Source organism: Crinia signifera, chromosome 7, assembly GCF_055691185.1.
Source record: "Crinia signifera chromosome 7, ASM5569118v1, whole genome shotgun sequence".
In the NCBI taxonomy this organism is placed as follows: Eukaryota; Metazoa; Chordata; class Amphibia; order Anura; family Myobatrachidae; genus Crinia; species Crinia signifera.
This window is the reverse complement of record NC_139223.1, coordinates 59,256,699-59,279,124: the sequence shown is the minus strand read 5'-3', so window position 1 is coordinate 59,279,124 and position 22,426 is coordinate 59,256,699. Positions and strand designations below refer to the sequence as shown.

At 44.3% G+C, this 22,426-nt stretch overlaps 1 protein-coding gene across 1 annotated transcript in view; it reads left to right on the top strand.

Annotated features, from left to right (window-relative positions):
• Positions 1-22,426, top strand: part of NPTX2 (neuronal pentraxin 2) — a 35,597-nt gene that overhangs the window by 4,479 nt on the left and 8,692 nt on the right. The window contains exons 3-4 of the mRNA XM_083153164.1: positions 3,351-3,595; positions 21,544-21,723. Coding sequence (XP_083009290.1) covers positions 3,351-3,595; positions 21,544-21,723 — 425 coding nt within the window. The remainder of the gene's footprint in view (positions 1-3,350; positions 3,596-21,543; positions 21,724-22,426) is intronic.

Genomic DNA, 22,426 nt, shown 5'->3' with positions numbered 1-22,426 from the left:
TTTGAATTCAAGGTAAGAGAAGCTTGTCTTAACAGAACTCCAGCAGTACCTTGACAGATTTGTATCACATAATAATCAATGGGGTGAAGGAAAATGAATGCTCAGAAGTATGTCATTGAAGTGTCCCTGATCAGCAAACTATCCTGCAATTACTCACTGAGAGATGTTCTAACTATGCAGTGTATTCATATAACATAGCCCCAAGCATTCCGAGAACTAGAGCCCCAGGTCTTGAATTCAGATATACATTTTTTGACATATTTAAACCTCAAGGGCCAGTGCAGCAGAGGTTACTACAGGCATTACAGGTAGGAAATGATCAACAATTAGAACATGTATGGAGGCCAGATGTAAGAGAAGGGGAGAGGGGGAGAGAGAGAGAAAGAGAGAGATTGATTTTCAATAATTGAGCTTTGTAGTAGAATGTGCACGTTAATAGCCGCAATGTGCATTATTTCTTAATACAATTGCCTAGTACTAATTGGATTTTCCATTTTAATACAATTATGAATTCCTTAGTGTAATATTTTAGTAATTTTAGAGCAGGGGTCCTTAAACTATTTTGCTTTGACAATAAAAATAATGACAGGACCCCAGCAAGTTACGGCAGAAGGTCATCACATCACAAGTGTAGTCAGCAGACAGCACATACATGGCAGCATTGTGGTGGCACAACATGATGGGAGGAGTCTAAAATAACAGACAATTCAACAGGTTTTTCAGACTCCTTGAATCACTGACTGAGATTAGAAAAGCCATAAGCCTGATGGTCAGCAACATGGAGTCACGACCCTATGCTGAGACCCTACTTTGGGGTCAGGACCCACAGTTTGAGAACCACTGTTTTTAGAGTGTCCATGACATATTATAAAGACTGAGCAGACTAGATGTGTCTTAAATGGTTCTTTTTTTGCCATACAATTCAGGGTTTATAAGTACACTGCCCATTGTACAACCTCACCATTGCACAAATAAAACAATGACTAGCAGGATAATTCCTGGGATAATTCCTGGGATTGTGGAACCTAACAATTGCAGACTGTTTTGAGCCACCAAGGGGCTTCAGAGGCTCTTCAAACACTAGCTTTTCAAAGAAGTCATCTATCAGTTGGCTAAATTGGCTATTATTGGCTGATAGGTTGCAAGAAGTAGTGAAATCTGACTGTTACTTATGGGGAGATGTATCAATCATTTTTAAGGAGCAGAAGTTGTCCATATCATTTATCTATTGCATTCTATGAAATGAAAAATAGAATGTGATTTGCTACGATTAGCAACATATCCACTCCCCCCCCCCTTAGTGGAATGATTATAATACTCAGGGCCAGGATGTACTAGTGGGCAAATGCAGTAAAAACCTGTTTTCAGTGTTTTTCCACATTCCCCATATATAATAAGTCCATCAACACCAGGTTTCAGTGAGGAGGTTAATGCCAACAAATGCTGGTGTTAACCTATAGAAGCCTATGAGCTTCTGTCTGCATCCATGCTGTGTAGAGGGATCCTTCTCAGTAGATTGGATACCTCCCAGCATACCCCACGGTTGCCACATCATTCTGTGCATATGCAGATGGACTACCCAGACATAAGCCCAGAAGTCCAGGCACTCATTGTAAAGGGCAACTCTTCTTAGCATCGCTGGCCTTTGTGATAGTAATTGCATATGCGGTTACTATCAGTGCAGCACGTGGCAGGATGCTGTACCACGCAAGGTTGCTACATCACGCCTTTAGAGGAAAACAAAAGTGCTGCACCTTTCTGCTACAGACAATCAGAACACGTACTGAATGGATTTGATGGCTCTTTCTTTCCACTCTGTAACGTGAATCCTAATCAATGCCATGCCCGGGTATGTATAATGGAAATGGGGCCCATAAATGCTAAATACATGAAGATTAACATAACGTTTGTTGAAAAAATGACAGACTTTCCACCAATAACTCATTAAAATGTATTCTTCATCAAAATAAAGTCATAATTACAGTATGTCCTAATACTGTCCAAGCACCAACTACACTTTATTCACTTTAAATGTAATATATATTTAAAAAAATAATAGAGTCAAGTAGATTCCATTGACACTTTGGGGTTATTCTGGTTGATTCGCAAGGCTGCAAATTCGCAGCCTTGAGGGTCTACCAGGTGCAACCCCCCAAATGCCAGGACACCCCCCCCCTCCCTCGCACGCCGGGTACACTCGCCTGGCCTGCAAATGGATGTTCAACATAAACATCCACTCACAGGCTGTGGGGGAACGCCCACACCATTTGATGATCGCGGACCATCGAACGATGTGGAAGGCTCATGCACATCTAAGGTTGCTCTCAGGTAACCTTAGATGTGCGTGGACATTTGGTAGGAAGTGGGCGGGCAGCAGACATCCAGTGATATCAGATGACCGCCCCCGGTGCCCGCGTCACCGGTGATTGCCATGGAAATGCCCATGAAATGCTGGACATTCCCATGGACGAGTCCCCTGGCCTGCAGCCCCCTGCCCGTAATCCTGGGTGCGTGCACCCGACAATCAGTCTGTTCACCGTGGCCGCACGCACCCAGCGTATTCACATGCGCAGAAATGTGCCTGCACATGCACATACGCCCACCATCTGTGCAATGCATGGGGAATGCAAATGGACCTGAATAGGGTCCTTTAACACACTCACTAGTGACGTCTGGTGCAAATACTTCACACCTCACATACTACTGTATAGTCAGATTCAGGGCTATTTTTCTGCAGGCTCCAGCAGGAACTGTGGCCCTTATTCTAGTTCACTCTTTCTGACAAAATATTTCTTAGATGGACAAAACCATGTGCACTGCAGGTGAGGCAGGTGTTACTTGTGCAGAGATAATTAGATTTGGGTGGGGTTTTACACCTGCCTCACCTGCCTCACCTGCAGTGCAAATGGTTTGTCCATCTAAGAAATATTTTGTCAGAAAGAGTGAACTAGAATAAGGGCCACAGTTCCTGCTGGAGCCTGCACAAAAATAGCCCTGGTCAGATTGAAGCAACTACTAGATAAACTAGTCCTCACTATTCCCCAGGTCTCTGGCACAGTGTTATGTATCTACAGTACTTTGTTTGTATCCTGTTCAATGGTTACAAGTAAGTGTGTGTGTGTGTGTGGGGGGGGGGGGGGGGGGAAATTAATATTTATGGTCATCATTTTTTCTTTTAGGTTTATTTTACTATAGTTACTGATTACTGTTGCTCTTGTTTCAATAATGCACCTTATTTTGTCTCTTTTACAATGTTATATATTTATATTTTTAAAACAAAGTTGTTTTTCTTCACTGTCAGGTAAATAACCCAAAGCATTAAATTTTGTGTTTACTCTGTGTTTTAACAGGAAGCAGCGCATTTAAATCACCAGATGATTTCAAGGTTTCCCTCCCGCTTCGTACCAATTACTTGTATGGGAAGATTAAAAAGACTCTGCCCGAGCTGTTTGCTTTTACAATCTGTATGTGGCTGAAGTCCAGTGCCTCTCCTGGCATTGGAACCCCCTTCTCCTATGCTGTACAAGGACAAGCCAATGAGATTGTGCTGATTGAGTGGGGAAATCACCCAATTGAACTATTAATCAATGACAAGGTATGTACAAGGTCAGCTTTAAAAAAATACATGGTGATAAGATTGTGACATATTAATATAGAAAAGGTGAAATATGAATAATATTAGATTCTTCTCTTATTAAAAAATGATATGTTTTATGTTTCACAACATTTTGCTGCACAATTTGAGGATCTGCAGCAGCTAATTTGAAATTGCATAATAGGGATGGCCATCGTTGCCTTTGCCATCGATGGCACCATCAATGGCAAAGGCAACAATGGCCATCGATAGTGTATTTCTATTCAAAGGATGACCATCGCTGTTTTTACATATCGATGGTCATCAATTCTCTTTGGTTGATTGCCCTGAAGACCAATCAAAACGCGGGGGCGGGGCTTCGCGGGTGTTAGGGGCAGAGCTAAGCTCCGTGTCCCGGCTCCTTAGTGAAAAAGCAACCTGGACCTGCTCTTAGGTGGAGGCCTGGGACTGTAATCCCTTCTGTAACATTGTTAAATGTGCCCGGGATGTAGTCTCTTGAACTATTGGACACTCTGTTTGTCCACTGGTCTGCAATGTACAGATGGAGCGCCTCTCATACAGCTCCAGCCCTCGCCACATCCCCCCTGCTGGCGCTCCATCTGACGAGGATGCACAAGCGCTTTACATGCACATGCACCTCCGTTGCTCAACGATGGGTGGTGGAATCCCTTCCCGTCTCCACTTCAGGGAGACAAGCAGGGTTAGGGGCGGGACTCGGCGTACCTAAATATTTGTGGGCCCCATAGCAAAAGTTTGTAAGGGCCCCCTATTTAGCAACTGATGGTTATAAATGTATGTAAAACATATTACTTACACAGTAAAGATGGGGCCCCTTCAGCTCTGGGCCCCATAGCAGCTGCACCCCTTGCACCTATGGTAGTTACGCCCTTGGGTGGGAGGGGTGCAGGGAGGCAGCGGGGACCAGCAGGAAGTGATGGGGAGGCGGTGGAGAGCTCTGTGGGAACGGGGCAAGTGAGCATCTCATGTGCACGTGCCCCCTTCAGGCGGATAGCAGGGGCTGGTGGAGGCTACTGGTTGGCGATTCTATGGCCAGCTGCCAGCTGAATGAGAGTGACTCCATCTGTATGGACAGCTTTGCAATTAAAATAAGTGCTCTAATATTTGCGTGGCACCTGGAACGAAAATTATTATTAGTTAGAAAGAAGTATTTTCCAACACTATGTTTACAACTCTTTTGGGGAAATGTTTGATGTTGGACTGAATGTTAAAGGTCCGGTATTGCACTTGCTGACTGCCCATACCTCACTATGGTTAGTGGCAGCGTCCATTGGGAATACTGAAGGGAATGTTATTCAGTCTCTATTCCCATTCAAAACTGTCTCCGAGGATGTATTGCATGTCAGTTTTATAGCTGCTATAACGTATCCAAAAGGATTTACTTCAGTGGTTCTCAACCTCGGTCCTCAATTACCCCCAACAGTGCACGTTTTTAAGGTCCCCGCACAGAGTCACAAGTGAAGTAATTAGCTCACCTGTGGGTCTTTTAAAATGTGTCAGTGAATAATGCGTGCAACTGCAGGGTGACCTGGAAAACGTGCACTGTAGGGGGTCCTTAAGGACCTAAGTTGAGAACCACTGTTTTACTTCTCATTATTATTATTATGGACAGCTTTGTATTTGGTTTAGTCTCAATGAAGAATAATGAAAGGCGTTAAAGACTATACTATAGAATAGTGAACACTTATAAAGACTGTCATATTTTAATGCGATAACCTAGGTACTGTAAGCACAATGTAGGTTGTCCCATTATAGCCTTCTACCCATCATCTGTTGTCTTCAACTAGCAATGAATACATACACCTAGGACACACTTCGGATTGCATTTATCGCTTGGAGACATGTAAGCATGTACTGTACATAACCATTTTTGGCAACGCAGAAAATTCAATGTCTGTGAATGTAGACTTAAAACTTGCATTTACACAATCCCGGGGTTTTACTTGTATTAAATAATTACATAAAAAAGAACGATTTCATGCATGGAAAAGGGGCTTCAGATAAATGTTTGTCTTTATTAGAAGGACTATCAAAAAAGGGGCAAAGGCAATGCTTAAATGATTAAATAATCATAATACAAATAGCAATGTTAAAAAATGTTGAAAACGTAATTACAAAATTTGGGTGAAAATGTGTAATCCATTAAAAACCCCTCTTGTCGCATAAAATCCTAATAAACATGTCCCTAAGAGGCATATTTATTATCTAGTAGACAGCAACAAAAACTGGCATCATCCACTGGCTCCAACGCTGCAATCTTTCAATGGGTGCGCTTACTAATAATCATGCAAGTATTGGGGGGAGGTACGGCACTCTCAGACAAAAAAAACGCTTACAGGTTGGTAGCAGCTAGTTCTGAAAGGTTTTGCTTGGTAAATGTGCTGGATATCCGAATGACATATATGCTATGAGTGCAGGGCGTGCTGTGCACATTGGGCCTACACCGCACACTTGTACTCAGAGGCAGAACTCTGGGAGGCAATGGAGTCATCTGCCGCCGGGCTCCTGCTCCCAAGGGAGCACCTCACCTTCCCTTTGAGTTTGAATCAGTTATTTGAAAGCAGTTGATATTGCTAATGTGGCTTACTCCCCCCTCTAACATCATTTTTGCAAGTGTCACACCCTGTATTAGACCCATGACCTTACTGAAGACAGACACCTTACTGAATGAGCTATTTGGGATGGCACCAGTACTTACCTTGCCTCCGGGCAACTGGGATGAACTTACACCACTGCTTGTACTGCTATAATTTTGCTCACTTTCTGGAGAACATCATGGGTGAAATGTAATAGGGTAAGAGAAGCAGAAAGTGAGAGATTTGGTAAGAAATCTCAGGTTTTTTTTTAAAGCGGCAATCATTTACACTGCAAAACCAGTTTGATTTTGCAGTGTAAATGATTGCTGCTTTAAAAAAACTGGAGATTTCTTACTAAATCTCTCACTTTCTGATTCTCTCACCATATTACATTTCACCCCATGTTTCTAGTGAAGACTGCATGTGCAGTAGACTCTGGCACAATGCCTCTGGCACGCGCACTGAAGGCGCACCGGAAATTTGGGGCGTGGTCTAGCTAAAGGTGCGTGACCTATACTAGTGGTGCTCCCACGAGGCCATGCCCCCGTTTTCGCCGCTGTGGGGCATGAATAGATGCTGTAGCATCTATTCATGGGTGACAGGCGGGGACTCCCAACTTGCCCCCCCGCCAGGACACTAATGTCCCCATTTACCGGGACGTTCCCGCAGTAACCAGGACAGTTGGGAGGTATGCCAGACTACTGCACCCCCGAGAGGGAGGGCCTACTCGATCCCTGCACATGGGCATTCATCTCTTTTAAACCACCCCTGCTGGGATAGCATAATATTTCCAGGGGCACATATGTTGCCTGCATCAGTGATCATTATCCATGGGACCATGTGTTCTGGTTGCTGTGGACAGACTTTAATAACTATTAGACAGGACACTTACCTATTTCATTTTAAACAACAAGGGACAACGAATGGGTTAAATCTACTTTAAAAAAAATGGTAATGAAATATAATATTAGGTAGGTTTGATTGCATAGTATAAATGTTGAACTATATAATTTGCTAGTTACAGTATATTGTGTTTTCTCGCTGCTTTTTATGCCTGTAAACATAGCACTCCATAAAGTGTAGTAGTAGTGTTGCTAGGAGACCCCCGGTACCATTCAGATGGTCTGCATTCTATCGGCTTATCAGAAATTCACACAGATCTCACAAGCTGCTGTAAATCCATGCTTCTCAGATGTATTCTCAGGGCTGCCAGCGTTTGTAGACCACTCAGTGCTTTAGAAATCCGCAGCTCAATAAGAGATACAATTCTAGGAGGAAACAGAAAGACAGCAATATTTCTTTTGTAATGAAAGTTACTTACTGTACATCCGTAGACCTGACCATAACATTACAATCTGAAGAGACAGTAAGTCGGGGAAAATGAATCAGTATTTCCGTGCCACAATTTTGAAGAATATTGTATTTGTGCCCATGTTATTGGTAGAATCAATAATTCATGTGTGTATTACTCTTCTATACTGTAAGAGGCAAAAGGTGCACACATGTCCAAATGCAGTATCTGTCTGTGTGTGTGTGTGTGTGTGTGTGTGTGTGTGTGTGTTGCCAACAAAGACTGAGAGGGAAATTTAATAAGATGAGAGATTTAGAAAGTGAGAGATTTGGTAAGAAATCTGCAGTTTTTTTAAAGCGGCAATCATTTACACTGCAAAACCAGTTTGATTTTGCAGTGTAAATGATTGCTGCTTTAAAAAAAACCTGGAGATTTCTTACCAAATCTCTCACTCTGAATCTCTCATCCTATTCAATTTCATTATGTGTATCTGCACTGGTAAAACAGCAGTGGACATGGGGAGCCCCCACACATAGCTATATAATAATCATATTACCATCTTGAGGGCTATTGTGGCAATTGTGAACTGGGGATTCTGTTTGGCACGATGCTAACTGGGGGCACTGCGGTGTGATTAACACATTTGTGGAGCTGGGATTATTTACATGTTATACTTTTTAATAATATTTGCCCTGGGGCCCCACAAAGTATTTGACTATCTAATCAAAATATACAATATATTACAAATATTCCTGTGCTTGAAACCTGCCTGATTGTGAGCGCATCTGACATATACCTAACCTGACATATACACTGTGGTGGAGAACTGGATGCTATAGGGTACAAATGAGTATACTGTAATGCATGCATGTCAGTACACTGCTGTATGTTTAAGAGCATCTTTTTTAGTCTGTTTGTTTTGGGCACATAAGCGTCCAACTCAACAATAGCCCCTAAATATTTAACCTGTGGTGAAGTAATAACATATAACGTAACAGGCAATCAGATCCTAACTGATATGTTACAGGCTGTGTGTTAAAATGTCAGTTAGGAGCTAATGGGCTAGTAGGTTATCTCCCACCACTTTATCATTTTCCAAGGCGTATTACATCTGCCCCACAGTGTATATCATATGGGAATTTTGCAGTGCTTCAGCTGATGAATTTTAGTGTAAAGTGATTCTAATGTCATAGAAAACATTTCTCCTTAAAAAGATAAAAAAAAAGCTATAGAACATCTGTAAGAACTAGATTTTGGAATGAAATAAGGGGTCACTCTTACATGCCAATGTACCAACCCCATGTAATTATAAGCATGTTATTTATTACTACTTGATGTATGTTTATGTTGTTCCACTAAAATTATACAAATTGTTTGATCATACCTGCCTACTCTTCCAGTATGGCCCGAAAAACAGGTCCCCCTCTCGGCCCCAGGAAACGTGGGCAAGCCTTCCGTATGCCCCTGGACCCTTTAGCGTTCCCCCAGCATCCTCCTACCCGGCATGGGTCTACGTGGAAGAGGCTGGGCTAAAATGAGACAAAATGCACCATTTTAGCCCCACCTCCTCTGCATAGACCTGTGAACAGTAATGGGGATGGGGCTTCCATCCCTACACCCCGAACTGAAAGTCATCAACTTGGGTAGTTAAGACTTTGTTCCAGTTAGAGCAATACCCAAGTTAAATTATCTTTATTTGTTAAATAGTGTAGGTGATAGGACACCTCATTTCCTCACGTCTCTTAAACTGGATGTTCCTTTGTCAAGGGACCTGTATTATCCGATCCGATGTCTTCAGTAGCCTTATCTTGGGTATAGGATATAGAAATTGCAAGAAAAAGTGGATAACAAGGAAAGGTGACACGATGGCATAGAACATAATGAGACGCTGAATTGTTACAGATTCTAAAACTACACAGACATTCTTTCCATGCATTGTATGAGATACAGTATATAATGGAATACAATGATGTCAGTATTGCGTATGTCAATCTGTAAAGATAGTTTCCAATCCTCGAACAGTCGATATTCCAGCAGATCATGTGCCATTTGTTACCTGCCTGATTTTCCAATGAAGCACTTGGATCCAAGGTCCATAAACTGACTAAAACACAGAATATTTTGTTTTCACTGTATATAACTAAGACGTACAGTAAAGGAATATTTGATTTCTTAATTCTAACATCAGCTACTGTAGTTTTCAGAAGGCCAACAAGTTCGAAGAGAAGTATTCCATAGGACCCAACCAGGGGCATAGCTGCTGGAGAACTTGGTACTTGTGAGTTATCCGGGCGTCCGATTTTGGATCCGATATCGTATGCGATATCGTATGCGATATCGCATGCAAATCGCATGCAAATCGTAAATACAAAATCGGGAGCCTCACAAGTACCGATTTGCTATTCATTTCATTACCCCACTATCCCCAAAGTGTGTCTATCAACGTGAACCCGAAGCGTGGCGAGCGCAGCGAGCCCGCGAGGGGCGGCGGTACGCGTCCTCCGACCTTTTCATGCCCTACTATCCACTAGGGCGTGGAGTGAGAATAGAATAGTGTGGCGAGCGCAGCGAGCCACCGAGCCCGAAGCGTGGCGAGCGCAGCGAGCCCCGCGAGGGGACGCGGACACCTTCACAGGTATCCGCGTGCCCTTGCGGGCTTCACAGGTGTCCGCGTCCCCTCGCGGGGCTCGCTGCGCTCGCCACGCTTCGGGCTCGGTGGCTCGCTGCGCTCGCCACACTATTCTATTCTCACTCCACGCCCTAGTGGATAGTAGGGCATGAAAAGGTCGGAGGACGCGTACCGCCGCCCCTCGCGGGCTCGCTGCGCTCGCCACGCTTCGGGTTCACGTTGATAGACACACTTTGGGGATAGTGGGGTAATGAAATGAATAGCAAATCTGATGCAAATCGCATGCTAAATCGCATGTAAATCGCATGTAAATCGCAAATCGGATCCGATATCGTATGCGATATCGTATGCGATATCGCATGCAAATCGCATGCAAATCGTAAGTACAAAATCGGACGCCCGGATAACTCACAAGTACCGAGAACTTTTTGGGCTCCAAAGCAAAATTCCTTAGTGTTCACACTTCGCAACCTACCACCTACTGGGCATACCTAGCAACCCTGCTCCTTCCTTTACTTGATGCCATTAGCAACTCCCTTGCTTAATTGACACACTTACCAACACATCACTATCTTTGCACATCTAGATACCCCTGTCTCCTCCCTTACTTTGCACACGTATAACCCCAACACTTAACGGGCACACATAGCACCTCCTCCAATCCGATTTACAAGGAGGACTTAGTGCGCCACTTCTTACATGGCATACCTAGCATCTTCTCTCTCCTTACTGGGCACACTTAGCACCCTACCTCTTATTTGGCACTGTCCCTCCATTACTGGGCACATATAGGACATCAAGAAGGTCCTTGTGGCAAAATGGCATCTACAGTATAGACAACCCTCACACTGCCACTTAGGGGTGATCTGCACTCTTCTTGTGGGCTGTTTCTTGCACCTTACAGTCCAGTAGTGTATGCATACCTCCCTACTGTCCTGATTCCAGCAGAGCAATCCCAATGTTCGGATGCTATCCTGCTGTCCTACCTACAGGCTGCAGCGTCCTATGAGAGGGAGGAAGTTGGGTGAAGCTTTGATCACCCATTGATCTTTTCTGCAAAGCAGCAAGTGATCCCTGAATAGATGCCATGCACACATAATCTAATCAGTCCAGAAAGGTAAGCTGGGGACTGCCCAGCTGCTCGGAACATGCTGGAAACACCCCCAAAATTCACAAAACAGATCTTAGCCATACCCACTCACCATGGCCATGACCTCTTTTCAGGCCTATATGAAGATCCTAATCTAGTGGACTGTGTAGGCGGCACCCAGGTGTCACTCGCTGAAGGGTGACAGCAAAATGTTGCGACAGCATCTGGCTTTTGTCACAGTGTAGGAGCAGTCACTGCAGCCTATAGCCTTGGAGTTGGATGTATTGGCAGAGTGTATATAAGTACGTGCAGTGTGGTTGTTAGACCTCACACTTAGAAGATATAACCAGTTTGAAGGGTTTATTCAAGTGGCAGGCTTGTAGGTTACAACAGTACTTCATGTGTTAACTTCAAGCAGTAATACAACTTGTACATTTGGTAGCGACAGTCTCTGGTTGTTACTTAGCTGTAGCGTTTTGGCGCGTGCAGGGTAAATGACAGTCTGCTGGTTTACGCTGCGGTATCTCTCCCAGTCTCGCTGCTGCCAATGATGACTGATCTCCCTGTGCAAAAGGTCACGCTGGTAACGGGTTTACAGCGGGGGCTTGCTCCTATGCGCTCCGGTGCACGTGGAGCTACAAACAGCATGGACGGAGTCACACACGATCTGAGGCACACTCTAACGCGGGGACTTCCTCACAGGAAAGAGTAACGCTGCCAGCAGGGTCAGGGGTCTCTGCCCTGCTATTCGCTTAAGCGACCTGTCACTCAGGGTGACGCTTAACTACGTTGGCTGCAAGGGGGAAAAGGAAGACTGTAAGTCTTACACTAAGCAGTGTATGCGGAGACAGGCGCTGAGCGCTGCTATCTAACACTCCCCCTCGCTTAAGGCTGTCTTCGGCTACATAAAAGAACTCAATACAATGCTTTGTCCTTTTGTAATACCTGTAACCGAAAATATGGTTAGAGAGAAAAAAAGACATTCAGAACATCAAAAACTTCAAATCAACATTTTTGAACTTAGACAAGTCCACAGTCCTTCACGAACTTAGTAAGCAAGTTTCCCGACAGTCCTTTAGTAAGCATGTCAGCGACATTCTGTTCACTTGCAATGTATTCAACATCGATGGACTTGTTCTCCACTAGTTCTCTGATGAAGTGATGTCTTATCGCGATGTGCTTTGACCTTCCATGGTGCTTGGTAGTACAGGAAAGATCTATTGCTCCCCTGTTATCACATGCGATACTGATAGTCTCTTCTTCATAAAGTAGACCTAACTCACACAAAGTCTCTTTGATCCAGAGTGCTTCTTTTGATGTCTCTGTAAGAGCCATGTATTCGGCCTCGGTTGTTGAGAGAGCAACGGTCGGTTGTTTTCTACTCGCCCAACTAACTGCTGCTCCGGCCAGTGTGAACAGGTAACCGGTGTGGGAACGACGATCATCTTCATCTGCTCCCCAGTCGGCATCGCAGAAGACTTTCAAATTTGAATTGCTTGTCTTGGCGAATTTTAATTTCAAGGAACTTGTACCTTTTAGGTATCTCAGGATCCTCTTCACTGCGATCCAGTGTTGTCTTCCAGGATTTATTGCAAATTGGCTCACCCGACTGACTGCATGAGTGATGTCTGGACGAGTTCCAATACTTGCATACATAAGACTTCCAACCACGTTCTTGTAAGGAACATCTTGCATTTCCTCTATTTCTTCTTGTGTGGTTGGTGACATACTTTTTGTAATCTTGATGCTTTTGTCAATTTGTGTATTCACTGACTTGGAGTCTGCCATCCCATACTTCAAGATTGTTGCCTCGATGTACGTTTGTTGGTCGACTGTGACTGTTCCCTTTTGCAAGTTTTGAACAATCCTCATGCCCAACAGATGATTGGCTGGACCTAAGTCTTTCAACTTGAATCTCTGTTTCAGTTGATCTCTTACACTTGTGATGTGATCTTCGTGGCCTGCTATAAGTATATCATCCACATAGACTGCTATGATGAACAACTTTTCTCCCAGAGTTTTGTGATAAAGGCAGTGGTCAGTCTCTGATCTAATAAAATTCATTTCAAGCAGTACTGTGTCCAATTTTATGTACCAGCAACGACCACTCTGCTTTAGGCCATATATGGATTTCTTCAGAAGACACACTTTCTCTGTCTGAAGTTCATTCTCATCATAATGATCTGGTGATTCCATATAGATCTCTTCAAGTAGTTCTCCATTTAGAAACGCTGAATCGAAGTCTAATTGGTATAGCAGTAAGTCTTGTAAAGTGGCGACTGCAATTACTAATCTGAGAGTGTTATACCTCGCAACAGGTGAGTATATCTCCCCATAGTCAATTCCGGATCTCTGTGTGTATCCCTTAGCAACAAGACGGGCTTTGTAACGGGCAACTTCTCCGTCTGAATTTAACTTCTTGCAGAAGACCCACTTGTTCTTGACTGTCTTGCGGTTGCTTGGCCTATTTACTATGGTCCAAGTATCGTTCTCTCTCAGTGCTGATAACTCTGTGTCTATTGCAGATTTCCATTTCGCCCAATCACTGCACGCTTTCGCTTCTTGAATACTCTGAGGTTCACTGAAAGCAATATTCGCATATTCTTCCTCATATCTTCTGGCTGGTATGCCCTTGTTTCTTCTCACAGAAGCTCTTTTAGTTGGTTCGCTTCCTTCTTCAGTATTTTCTGTTGCAGGTATGCTTTCTATTTCACATACCTCTACTAGTGCTTGCTTTTCTTGCTCTTTTGCTTTTGTGGGTGATGCTGTTTCTTGAAATATCACATCTCTTGATTTCAGGAGACGTCTGTTCTCTGCATCCCAGAGCCTGTACCCTTTGCTCTCCTCACAATAGCCTAGCAATATGCACTGTCTTGATTTTGGGTCAAGTTTCTTCCTTCTCTCTTTTGGTATATGTGCATAAGCTCTGCTCCCAAAGACACGGAGGTGACTGATGTCTGGCTTCTTCCCAGACCAGGCCTCTAAGGGGGTTTTTCCCTTCACGGCCACTGTAGGTGTTCTGTTTTTCAGGTATACTGCAGTAGATACAGCTTCTGCCCAAAAACTCTTCTCCAGGCCAGCATCGTTCACCATCGCTCGTGCTCTTTCAACGATTGTTCTGTTCGCCCTTTCACTTACGCCATTCTGTTCAGGCGTGTAGGCCATCGTCAGCTGATGCTTTATGCCATGCCTTTTTAGGAAGTCGGTTAGTACTTCATTTTCGTACTCTCCCCCATTGTCGGATCTCAGGACCTTTAGTTTTAGGCCCGTCTGAGTTTCCACTAGGTTCTTGTACTCCACAATTTTCTTGACCACCTCACTTTTCTTCTTTATGAAGTATACGTGTGTCATTCTTGTGGCGTCATCGATGAGAGTCATGAAGTATTTGTAACCACTGGTTGACTCCTCTTCCATTGGTCCGCACACATCTGTGTGTACCAGAGCTAGTTGTGTTTCTGCTCTGCCTGCTGACTTGGGAAATGGGTTGCGGGTCTGCTTGCCTTTTATGCAACTCTCGCACACAGGTCTTCCGGTGTCTTTCACTGTGATTCCTGTTGCCATCCCATCAGCTAATTTCTGGACATTATCATATCCTAAGTGTCCCAAACGTCTGTGCCAGAGCTCCATGGACTCATTTTCAGCAGAGGCTGCCAAAGCTACACATTCATCTGTGTCTAGGACGTATAGTTGGTTGCATCGGGTTGCTGAAGCAATTACAGTCCCTCTTTCATTATGCACCATGCACTTGCCCTTTGCAAACTGGACTCTGTAGCCTTTTGCCTCGAGTACGCTGATAGCGATGAGGTTACTTCCCAATTCTGGTACATACAGGACGTCTTGGATATCTGTGACTACTGTCTGTCCCTCAATTCTTAGTCTCACTGTGATTGTCCCAACACTTGAAGCAGTAAGGATCTTTTCACCAATCCCGGTAACTGTTGTGGGGTTACACTGTGTTAAAGAATTGAACCACTCCTTGTTGCAGCTGAAGTGTCTAGAGGCTCCCGAGTCCATGTACCAGAGATCCCTCCTTGGCTTGTCTGTTACATTCAGTGCTGACTCGTTCTTTTTATCATGCCGCTTGTGCATGCCACTAGTGTTCTTCAGCCTGCATTCTGAAGCCTTGTGCCCTACTTTGTGGCACACATAACATTTGAATGTGCATTTCTTGGGTTTCGCACCCTTTGCTACTAAGGCAGAACCTTCAGCTATGGCATCCTTGTGGATTCTCTCTTGGAACTGCAGTAGTTTGGCTCTCACAACTTCAGTTGTAAGCTTGGTCTCATTTGACTCTAGTGCGACAACCAGAAAGTCAAATTCCTCTGTCAAATTCTGCAGCATTACCATTGCTACTTCTTCCTCATCCACTTTTGCTCCTACACACGCCAATTGCTGAGCTATCGATAGTATTTTATCAATATAATCGTTCATGTCCTTGCATGCATTCAATTTTGTTCCATACAGTGTGCGTCTCAGACTTATCCTTCTCATTAAGCCTTTATTTTCATAAGCACCTTGTAGAGTTGTCCACATGTCCTTAGCGGACTCCTTCCCACAGATAGTAGAATAAACATGCTGCTCCACAGCCAGGCCTATTGTGCCAATGGCCTTGTCTACCTCTTCTGGGTTTGGACTTTCTCCTGGGGCTATTGTGACTTTCCATAGCTTCTCCCTCTTAAGCTGCATTTCCATAGCGAACTTCCATGTAGTGTAATTCTCTGAGCCTTTGAGCTTTGGAAAGTTCATGCTATGCCCTGTACTGTGCATTCTCGTTAACTCTTCTACAAATGGCAATTTAGAAATAATTCCTTTGTGTTCTTTTATGTACTGCGCTAGCACTTTGTCTTCAGGGGGTTAATCTTCGCGCACGTGACGTGCTGGGCCCATAACCTATTGGCAGAGTGTATATAAGTACGTGCAGTGTGGTTGTTAGACCTCACACTTAGAAGATATAACCAGTTTGAAGGGTTTATTCAAGTGGCAGGCTTGTAGGTTACAACAGTACTTCATGTGTTAACTTCAAGCAGTAATACAACTTGTACATTTGGTAGCGACAGTCTCTGGTTGTTACTTAGCTGTAGCGTTTTGGCGCGTGCAGGGTAAATGACAGTCTGCTGGTTTACGCTGCGGTATCTCTCCCAGTCTCGCTGCTGCCAATGATGACTGATCTCCCTGTGCAAAAGGTCACGCTGGTAACGGGTTTACAGCGGGGGCTTGCTCCTATGCGCTCCGGTGCACGTGGAGCTACAAACAGCATGGACGGAGTCACACACGATCTGAGGCACACTCTAACGCGGGGACTTCCTCACAGGAAAGAGTAACGCTGCCAGCAGGGTCAGGGGTCTCTGCCCTGCTATTCGCTTAAGCGACCTGTCACTCAGGGTGACGCTTAACTACGTTGGCTGCAAGGGGGAAAAGGAAGACTGTAAGTCTTACACTAAGCAGTGTATGCGGAGACAGGCGCTGAGCGCTGCTATCTAACAGGATGGATGACCCAAACCAGTGTCATGCCTGGAACTCTTGAGGTCTTAAATGTGTATGAGTGTATAAATGTATGCGGGTACAGATTTGTTAATATCTGTATAAGTTAATAGAATGTAAACTGCAGGCAAGCAGTGTACAGTAGGAGTGGGCAGAGTGGAGTGGATCAGCCATAGAATCAGAGGTTAAAGTGAGGGGGAATGGTATGGAACTCAGTTCCACCCCCCCCCCCCCCGTGCAACACGGCAACCATACCGCGCACCGCCCCACCCCCCTGCGTCTGGGCAGACACACTGCGCATCCCCCTCCCAGCAGGGCAGAGACTCCGCTATCCCCCCCCCCCTGACGGCCGGGCAGAGACACCGCGCACCCCCCTCCTGTCCCCCCCCGGCGGCCGGGCAGAGACACCGCGCAACACCCCCCCCGGCGGCCGGGCAGAGACCATGCTCACCCCCCCTGCAGTTGAGCGCCGGGGCACCCCTCCCGCCTGGGGCGCTCTGGTGCCTAGCACCGGCCCTGGGTGGAACTACAGATGGAGCTGCAGCCATTTGTTGCACTGGTGCGCCGAGGCAACCCAACGTCCATTGCCATGAATGGGGTATACAATCGTTTCACAAGCACGCGCATCGTCATTTGCGCCACGGTGCACCAAGCCATTCACCAGGAACTGCGCAGATGAAAGCGGCTCCGTCTGTACTTCAACATCCACCTTGGCCCTGCACATTAATTCTAACATAAAAGCCTTATAGTTTGTAGGGGGGTGCCAAACACCATACACCTGGTCCTGTCTCTGCCTTACGGGGGGGTGGGAGGTGTGGTAATTAAGTGGCAGTGTAATGGGTAATGAGTTCTACCACCTCTCCTGGACCATTTAAAGCCCTACATAGAATAATAATTGGCAAGCATTTCAAATGTATTGTAAAGTGAAAGTCTGGTGAGAGCAAAAGCTTTATGAGTGGAATAGCAAAAGTCTTTGTGGGAGGTTATGAATGCATGAATAGGAGTTGTGAAGTTAGCGATCCATGCATTTTCTGTACAGTATATGTTTTTTAGATGTGCATAACATGTTTTGGAAACAAATTGGAAAGGAGAAATAATGGAAAGTTCGGAGGCCAGGATGAAACCTAGGCAGCTAGCTTGTTGTGTAGGGATTATTGTTGGGCAGAGATAGAGACATGAATAATAGCTTCATTTTTGAAAGATTTAGTTTGATGTGGTCACTCCAAGATGAATACCATTGATTTAGCATTGCGAGTGTTATTTGCTAAGTGTGGTTTATGCTCCTGGGCATTCTTACTTTGGCACTTACAGTAAGTGCATAAATTATATTTTATTTCGTATGATTACAGAGCGGATAACAACATTTACAGAGGTTTTCTAGGCTTCGTGACTGAACAGAAAGACTTTTTCTACCATAAATAGCTTTGAGTTCAGATCTATGTATTTTGTATCTTCCATGTGCACATCAATAGTAAAAGTGATTTTTAAGGCACCCTTTAGCCTTTATATCAATGGGGCAGATGTATTAAGCCTTGTGAAGAGATAAAGTGGAGATAAAGTGGAAGGAGATAACGCACCAGTCAATCAAATCCCAACTGTCATATTTCAAACAGCTGATTGGTTGGTGTATTATCACCTTCTACTTTATCTCCACTGTATCTCTTCTCCAGGCTTAATACATCTACCCAATGCTTGTTAGATGTGCAAAAGATAAACATGTAATAAATACAGTTCCTCATTTTCATGATTAAAGCTGTGTACACAGGGGGGGCGACTTAAGCACACATCACTGGCAATATGATCGCTGAGCGACCATATTGCCAGTTATTTGTTTGTGCTGTCAGCGATAAATCGCCAGGTGTGCACTCCCGTGTGCAGCCCCTGATGGTCGCTGGTCGCTTGCAGCTTGCTCCTGCGATTAGCTGTTTCCCTGCCTCTTCCCCTTCTCTGGTAGCTGATGAACAGGAGACACTGGGCAATATATCCCCCCCCCCCCCCGTGTGTACACAGCTTAATTTAAGCCATAAATGATGCTAAGTTGTTGCAACTCACGGCATGGTGGGTTGCATGCTTCCTTTGCCCATTGAGTTCAATGGGAGCCGGATGAGATGCACACCGGGATACACCTCGCAATCCTGGTACACCATGCTCCGTTAATGCAGCAAAGCTGTAGAGAGTTACATCTGTATTAGGAAAAACCTGAATGCAGTGGATAATGAAGTGGGTGTATGCACCTATAGCAGACAGGTAGATGGACTCAAACATAACAAGAAGCACTGCAGGGCCACAGATTTTGTGGTTTGTAAATGACTCTTAGTAATTTATACGACTCATTTACTGGGCATCCAACGTTAAATTGTTGGAATCTGATTAACCTGTAAGATGAACAGGATCTGTATACTGTATGTGCACTTCAGTAATAATGTCATAGTGAAAAACTATTTTAAAACTATTTTAAAAAATCTGACATTTTTTGCTACAGTACAACATAAATAGTAGTTGTTTCCAACCAAAAGATCGTTCTCAAATAGTGGCCTATTCATGAGAGCGCATTCTCTTTGCTTCTCACTAAACTACAGGGGAATCTCTTGTCTCTGTCTCATAGTAGTCAGCAAGCACAGAAGCGCGACACTTACTCCGAGATCTTCCTTCCATTGCTGAAATGTTTTGAAGGATTCGCTCACCGTGCTCATCAGTCACTGCACTGCAGTTATCAGGGAAGATGTCCAGATGAGAGTCGAGATAGTGACATGTTGCAGCCGAATTGAGAATATATTTCTAGAAAGTTGTTTTAGCTCTACTGTTACCCAAGACACCATGTATATCACCATTGTTCTGTTCCCTTACCTTGGCACCAACGTAATGATAGTAGACTGTCTTCATAAGTGGAGTAATTCGGCTTTTCTGGGTGGATTATATCACCACACATACATAATAAAAATTGGCAGCAATGTTAAAACTGGCAGAGGGCCGCATAGATGCAAGGTCATATAAGAGCCATTTTTTGTTTGACAATTTAAACTAGTCAGTACTGGCTAGATTAACTTGAAGGTGTTTAGTTTAATTATGTGTTTTTTCCCTACCTATTAGGTATTTAGTGGGTGGAGCTTATGGGACAATATATATAGGGAAAAGTCGTGTGGTTCATCTTTCTCTTTCCCTCCCATCCGCACTATTTTTTCGAATTGTCATTGTGGGGCACCCCCTTTTGGAAGGATGGCGGGTTTGTCCTTCCCCTACAGGTGGACAATGGGCGTTCCCGTAGTGGTGCATCCATGATTGGCCAGAGTAAAGGGTGGTGAGTCCTGAACAATGCAGTTTATGCAGTTAGGAGGTTGTCGTAAGTCAGGTCAGGTCATCAAAACAATAAATGCTTGTTGACCTTTAAAATCTAGCAGTTGGTGTCCTTGCCTTCATTTCTTAGTGTTAAGCTAGCTTAAGGTACAGTATATGTAGATTTGTGTCACTATAAAATAAGGGCGCCTTACACATTTACATTGGACCCTGACTTTTAACGTGAAGTATAACTACTGCCAGCTGCAGCCTCAGGAGACACTGCAGGCTATTTTGAGGGCAGGTGAGACTGTCACGGCATTAGGCCAAGCTCCCAAGGGGAGAAATGCCATAGATTTGCAGGTTATTGGGTATGGGTGGGGCTAATATATGCAACCGCACCTCTCACCTCTTCACATGGCATCCAAGTCTGTCAATAGGAGAGTCACCTGCCCATTTGGGGATGTGGGAGACTGTACAAAAAATCATGAACCTCCTGCAATTTCCAGGAGGGTAGGCAAGTATGATAAGAACACATAGGAAAATCTGAACTTGCATCCATTTTGCAATGAAGAACCAAGTAAACCTGAACTCCTGAAACTCTGATAGACATATATTCAAGTTGCTCCTGTTCTCAGTAAAAATAAATAAACATAACTGATTGTGCATTCAATGCCATCTAAAATAATACGTAATTAGTGGTGGTTTTTACCTATAGGCTGCAGGGCTGCAGCCCCCCCAGGACAAATCCACCACTGTAGTGAATCCAGATGCAGTCTGTGAGACTGCACTGGCTTCACTGTGACTGACAGTGACTTCCTATTGGAAGTCCGACCTGCCAGTCACCAAGGCTATCCCATTGGAGGTGTTCCCTCCCTCCGAGATGCCTCTCTATGGGCTGCTGAGTGGCATCCCATAAAATTTGGGGTCTGCGCATACCCAGTAACTATGTCGGTACTGCACACGTGCCGGTCCCGGTGCCTGTCATCTGTATTATACCACAGACGCCGGGACCATGCTTTTCCTTCTATTGGCTGTTGCCATAGCAGCCTTTGCAAGCTGGCCGCATGTGCAGTACAGAGGTCGGTACGGCACATGCGCCAGTCTCTGCCCCTGTCATCATCATAGTACAGGCGCTGGGGGGGCATTGCGGCCAGCGGCAGCCCCCCTCCTACTATAAGGTACAAGCTGCCACTGTACATAATGTAGCCATTTAAATTAACCACTAGGGGGAGAGAAGCTGCTTCAATGGTGTAAAAATACTGGCAACAGCACCTCCCTTCATTCCTCTCGAAGCCCAATCTTGCCCTGTACTCGCTGATATTTGTACACAGCCCTATGTGACTGCAAACAAGAATTACTGAGTGTGGAGCTACCACAAGTGTGCTAGAGTGTGTGGGAAATACAGTATGTGTCTCCACATCAGAATTGAAAATTGTGAGAGAGTTATGCCACATTGCTTAGGATGGATCGGTCTATTGCAAAATAAGACCCAATCCACTTCCATCTGTTACTTTAGAAACAAATACTGTAAGTAAAAAGTCAAATGTGTAGACTTTAAAATGTTCTTTAATGTCCTGTTTTGCACAGGTGGCACAGCTTCCTTTCTCTATTGGGGATGGAAAATGGCATCATATTTGCATCACATGGACAACCAGAGATGGTATGTGGGAAGCGTACCTGGATGGTGTGAAGCTTGGCTCAGGGGAAAACTTGGCCCCATGGCACCCAATTAAACCAAATGGAATTCTTATTCTAGGCCAGGAGCAGGTGAGTGTGGCCTGCAATTACTCTTTACATTACAGCAATCCTTACAAAGCATCCTGTGCCTGCAACACAACGATCACACTACTTCCAGTTCTTTCCATACTGCACCCATGAGACCAATGTCCATTTCTTGTTCCACATAAATATAGTTGAGCATTGTGTTTTAAAATGAAGGTGTCGGTTTTGATTTACAGTATATGTGGAATGCTATACCTGGCATTCTGTGTGATCCTGTGTGATCTCTTCTAGACATCACCATGTGGTATATAATGCCTAATTTATGTTGTAAGGCAGGAAATAAAAGGCTAGAGTTTAAAAAATCTTTATTATGACTTTAGTTTCTGTCATTTAAAGTGATAATGAATGACATTATCTGGTAATATGGTACAATGGGACACCTATTTCTGTACTGTATGTTGGTGCAGATTAAAAAAAAAATATCTGCACACAAAAAATGAAAATAAAAATACTAACATATGTAAAGTTACATTTGCACGGTTAAGTTTAACAAAGTAAAAATAGATCATGTACTCACATTTTTTTGAGACATAACTGACCCCTTTTAACTAGAGATGTGTGGGTTCAGTTTAATTTGAATTTACTCGGTTCTCAAATCGGGATCTCATTGGCTATCGGCTGTCACGTGTTTTTGGATAGCCAATACGATCCGTATTTGAGAACAGGTATTCAATCTTGTGTCCCGACA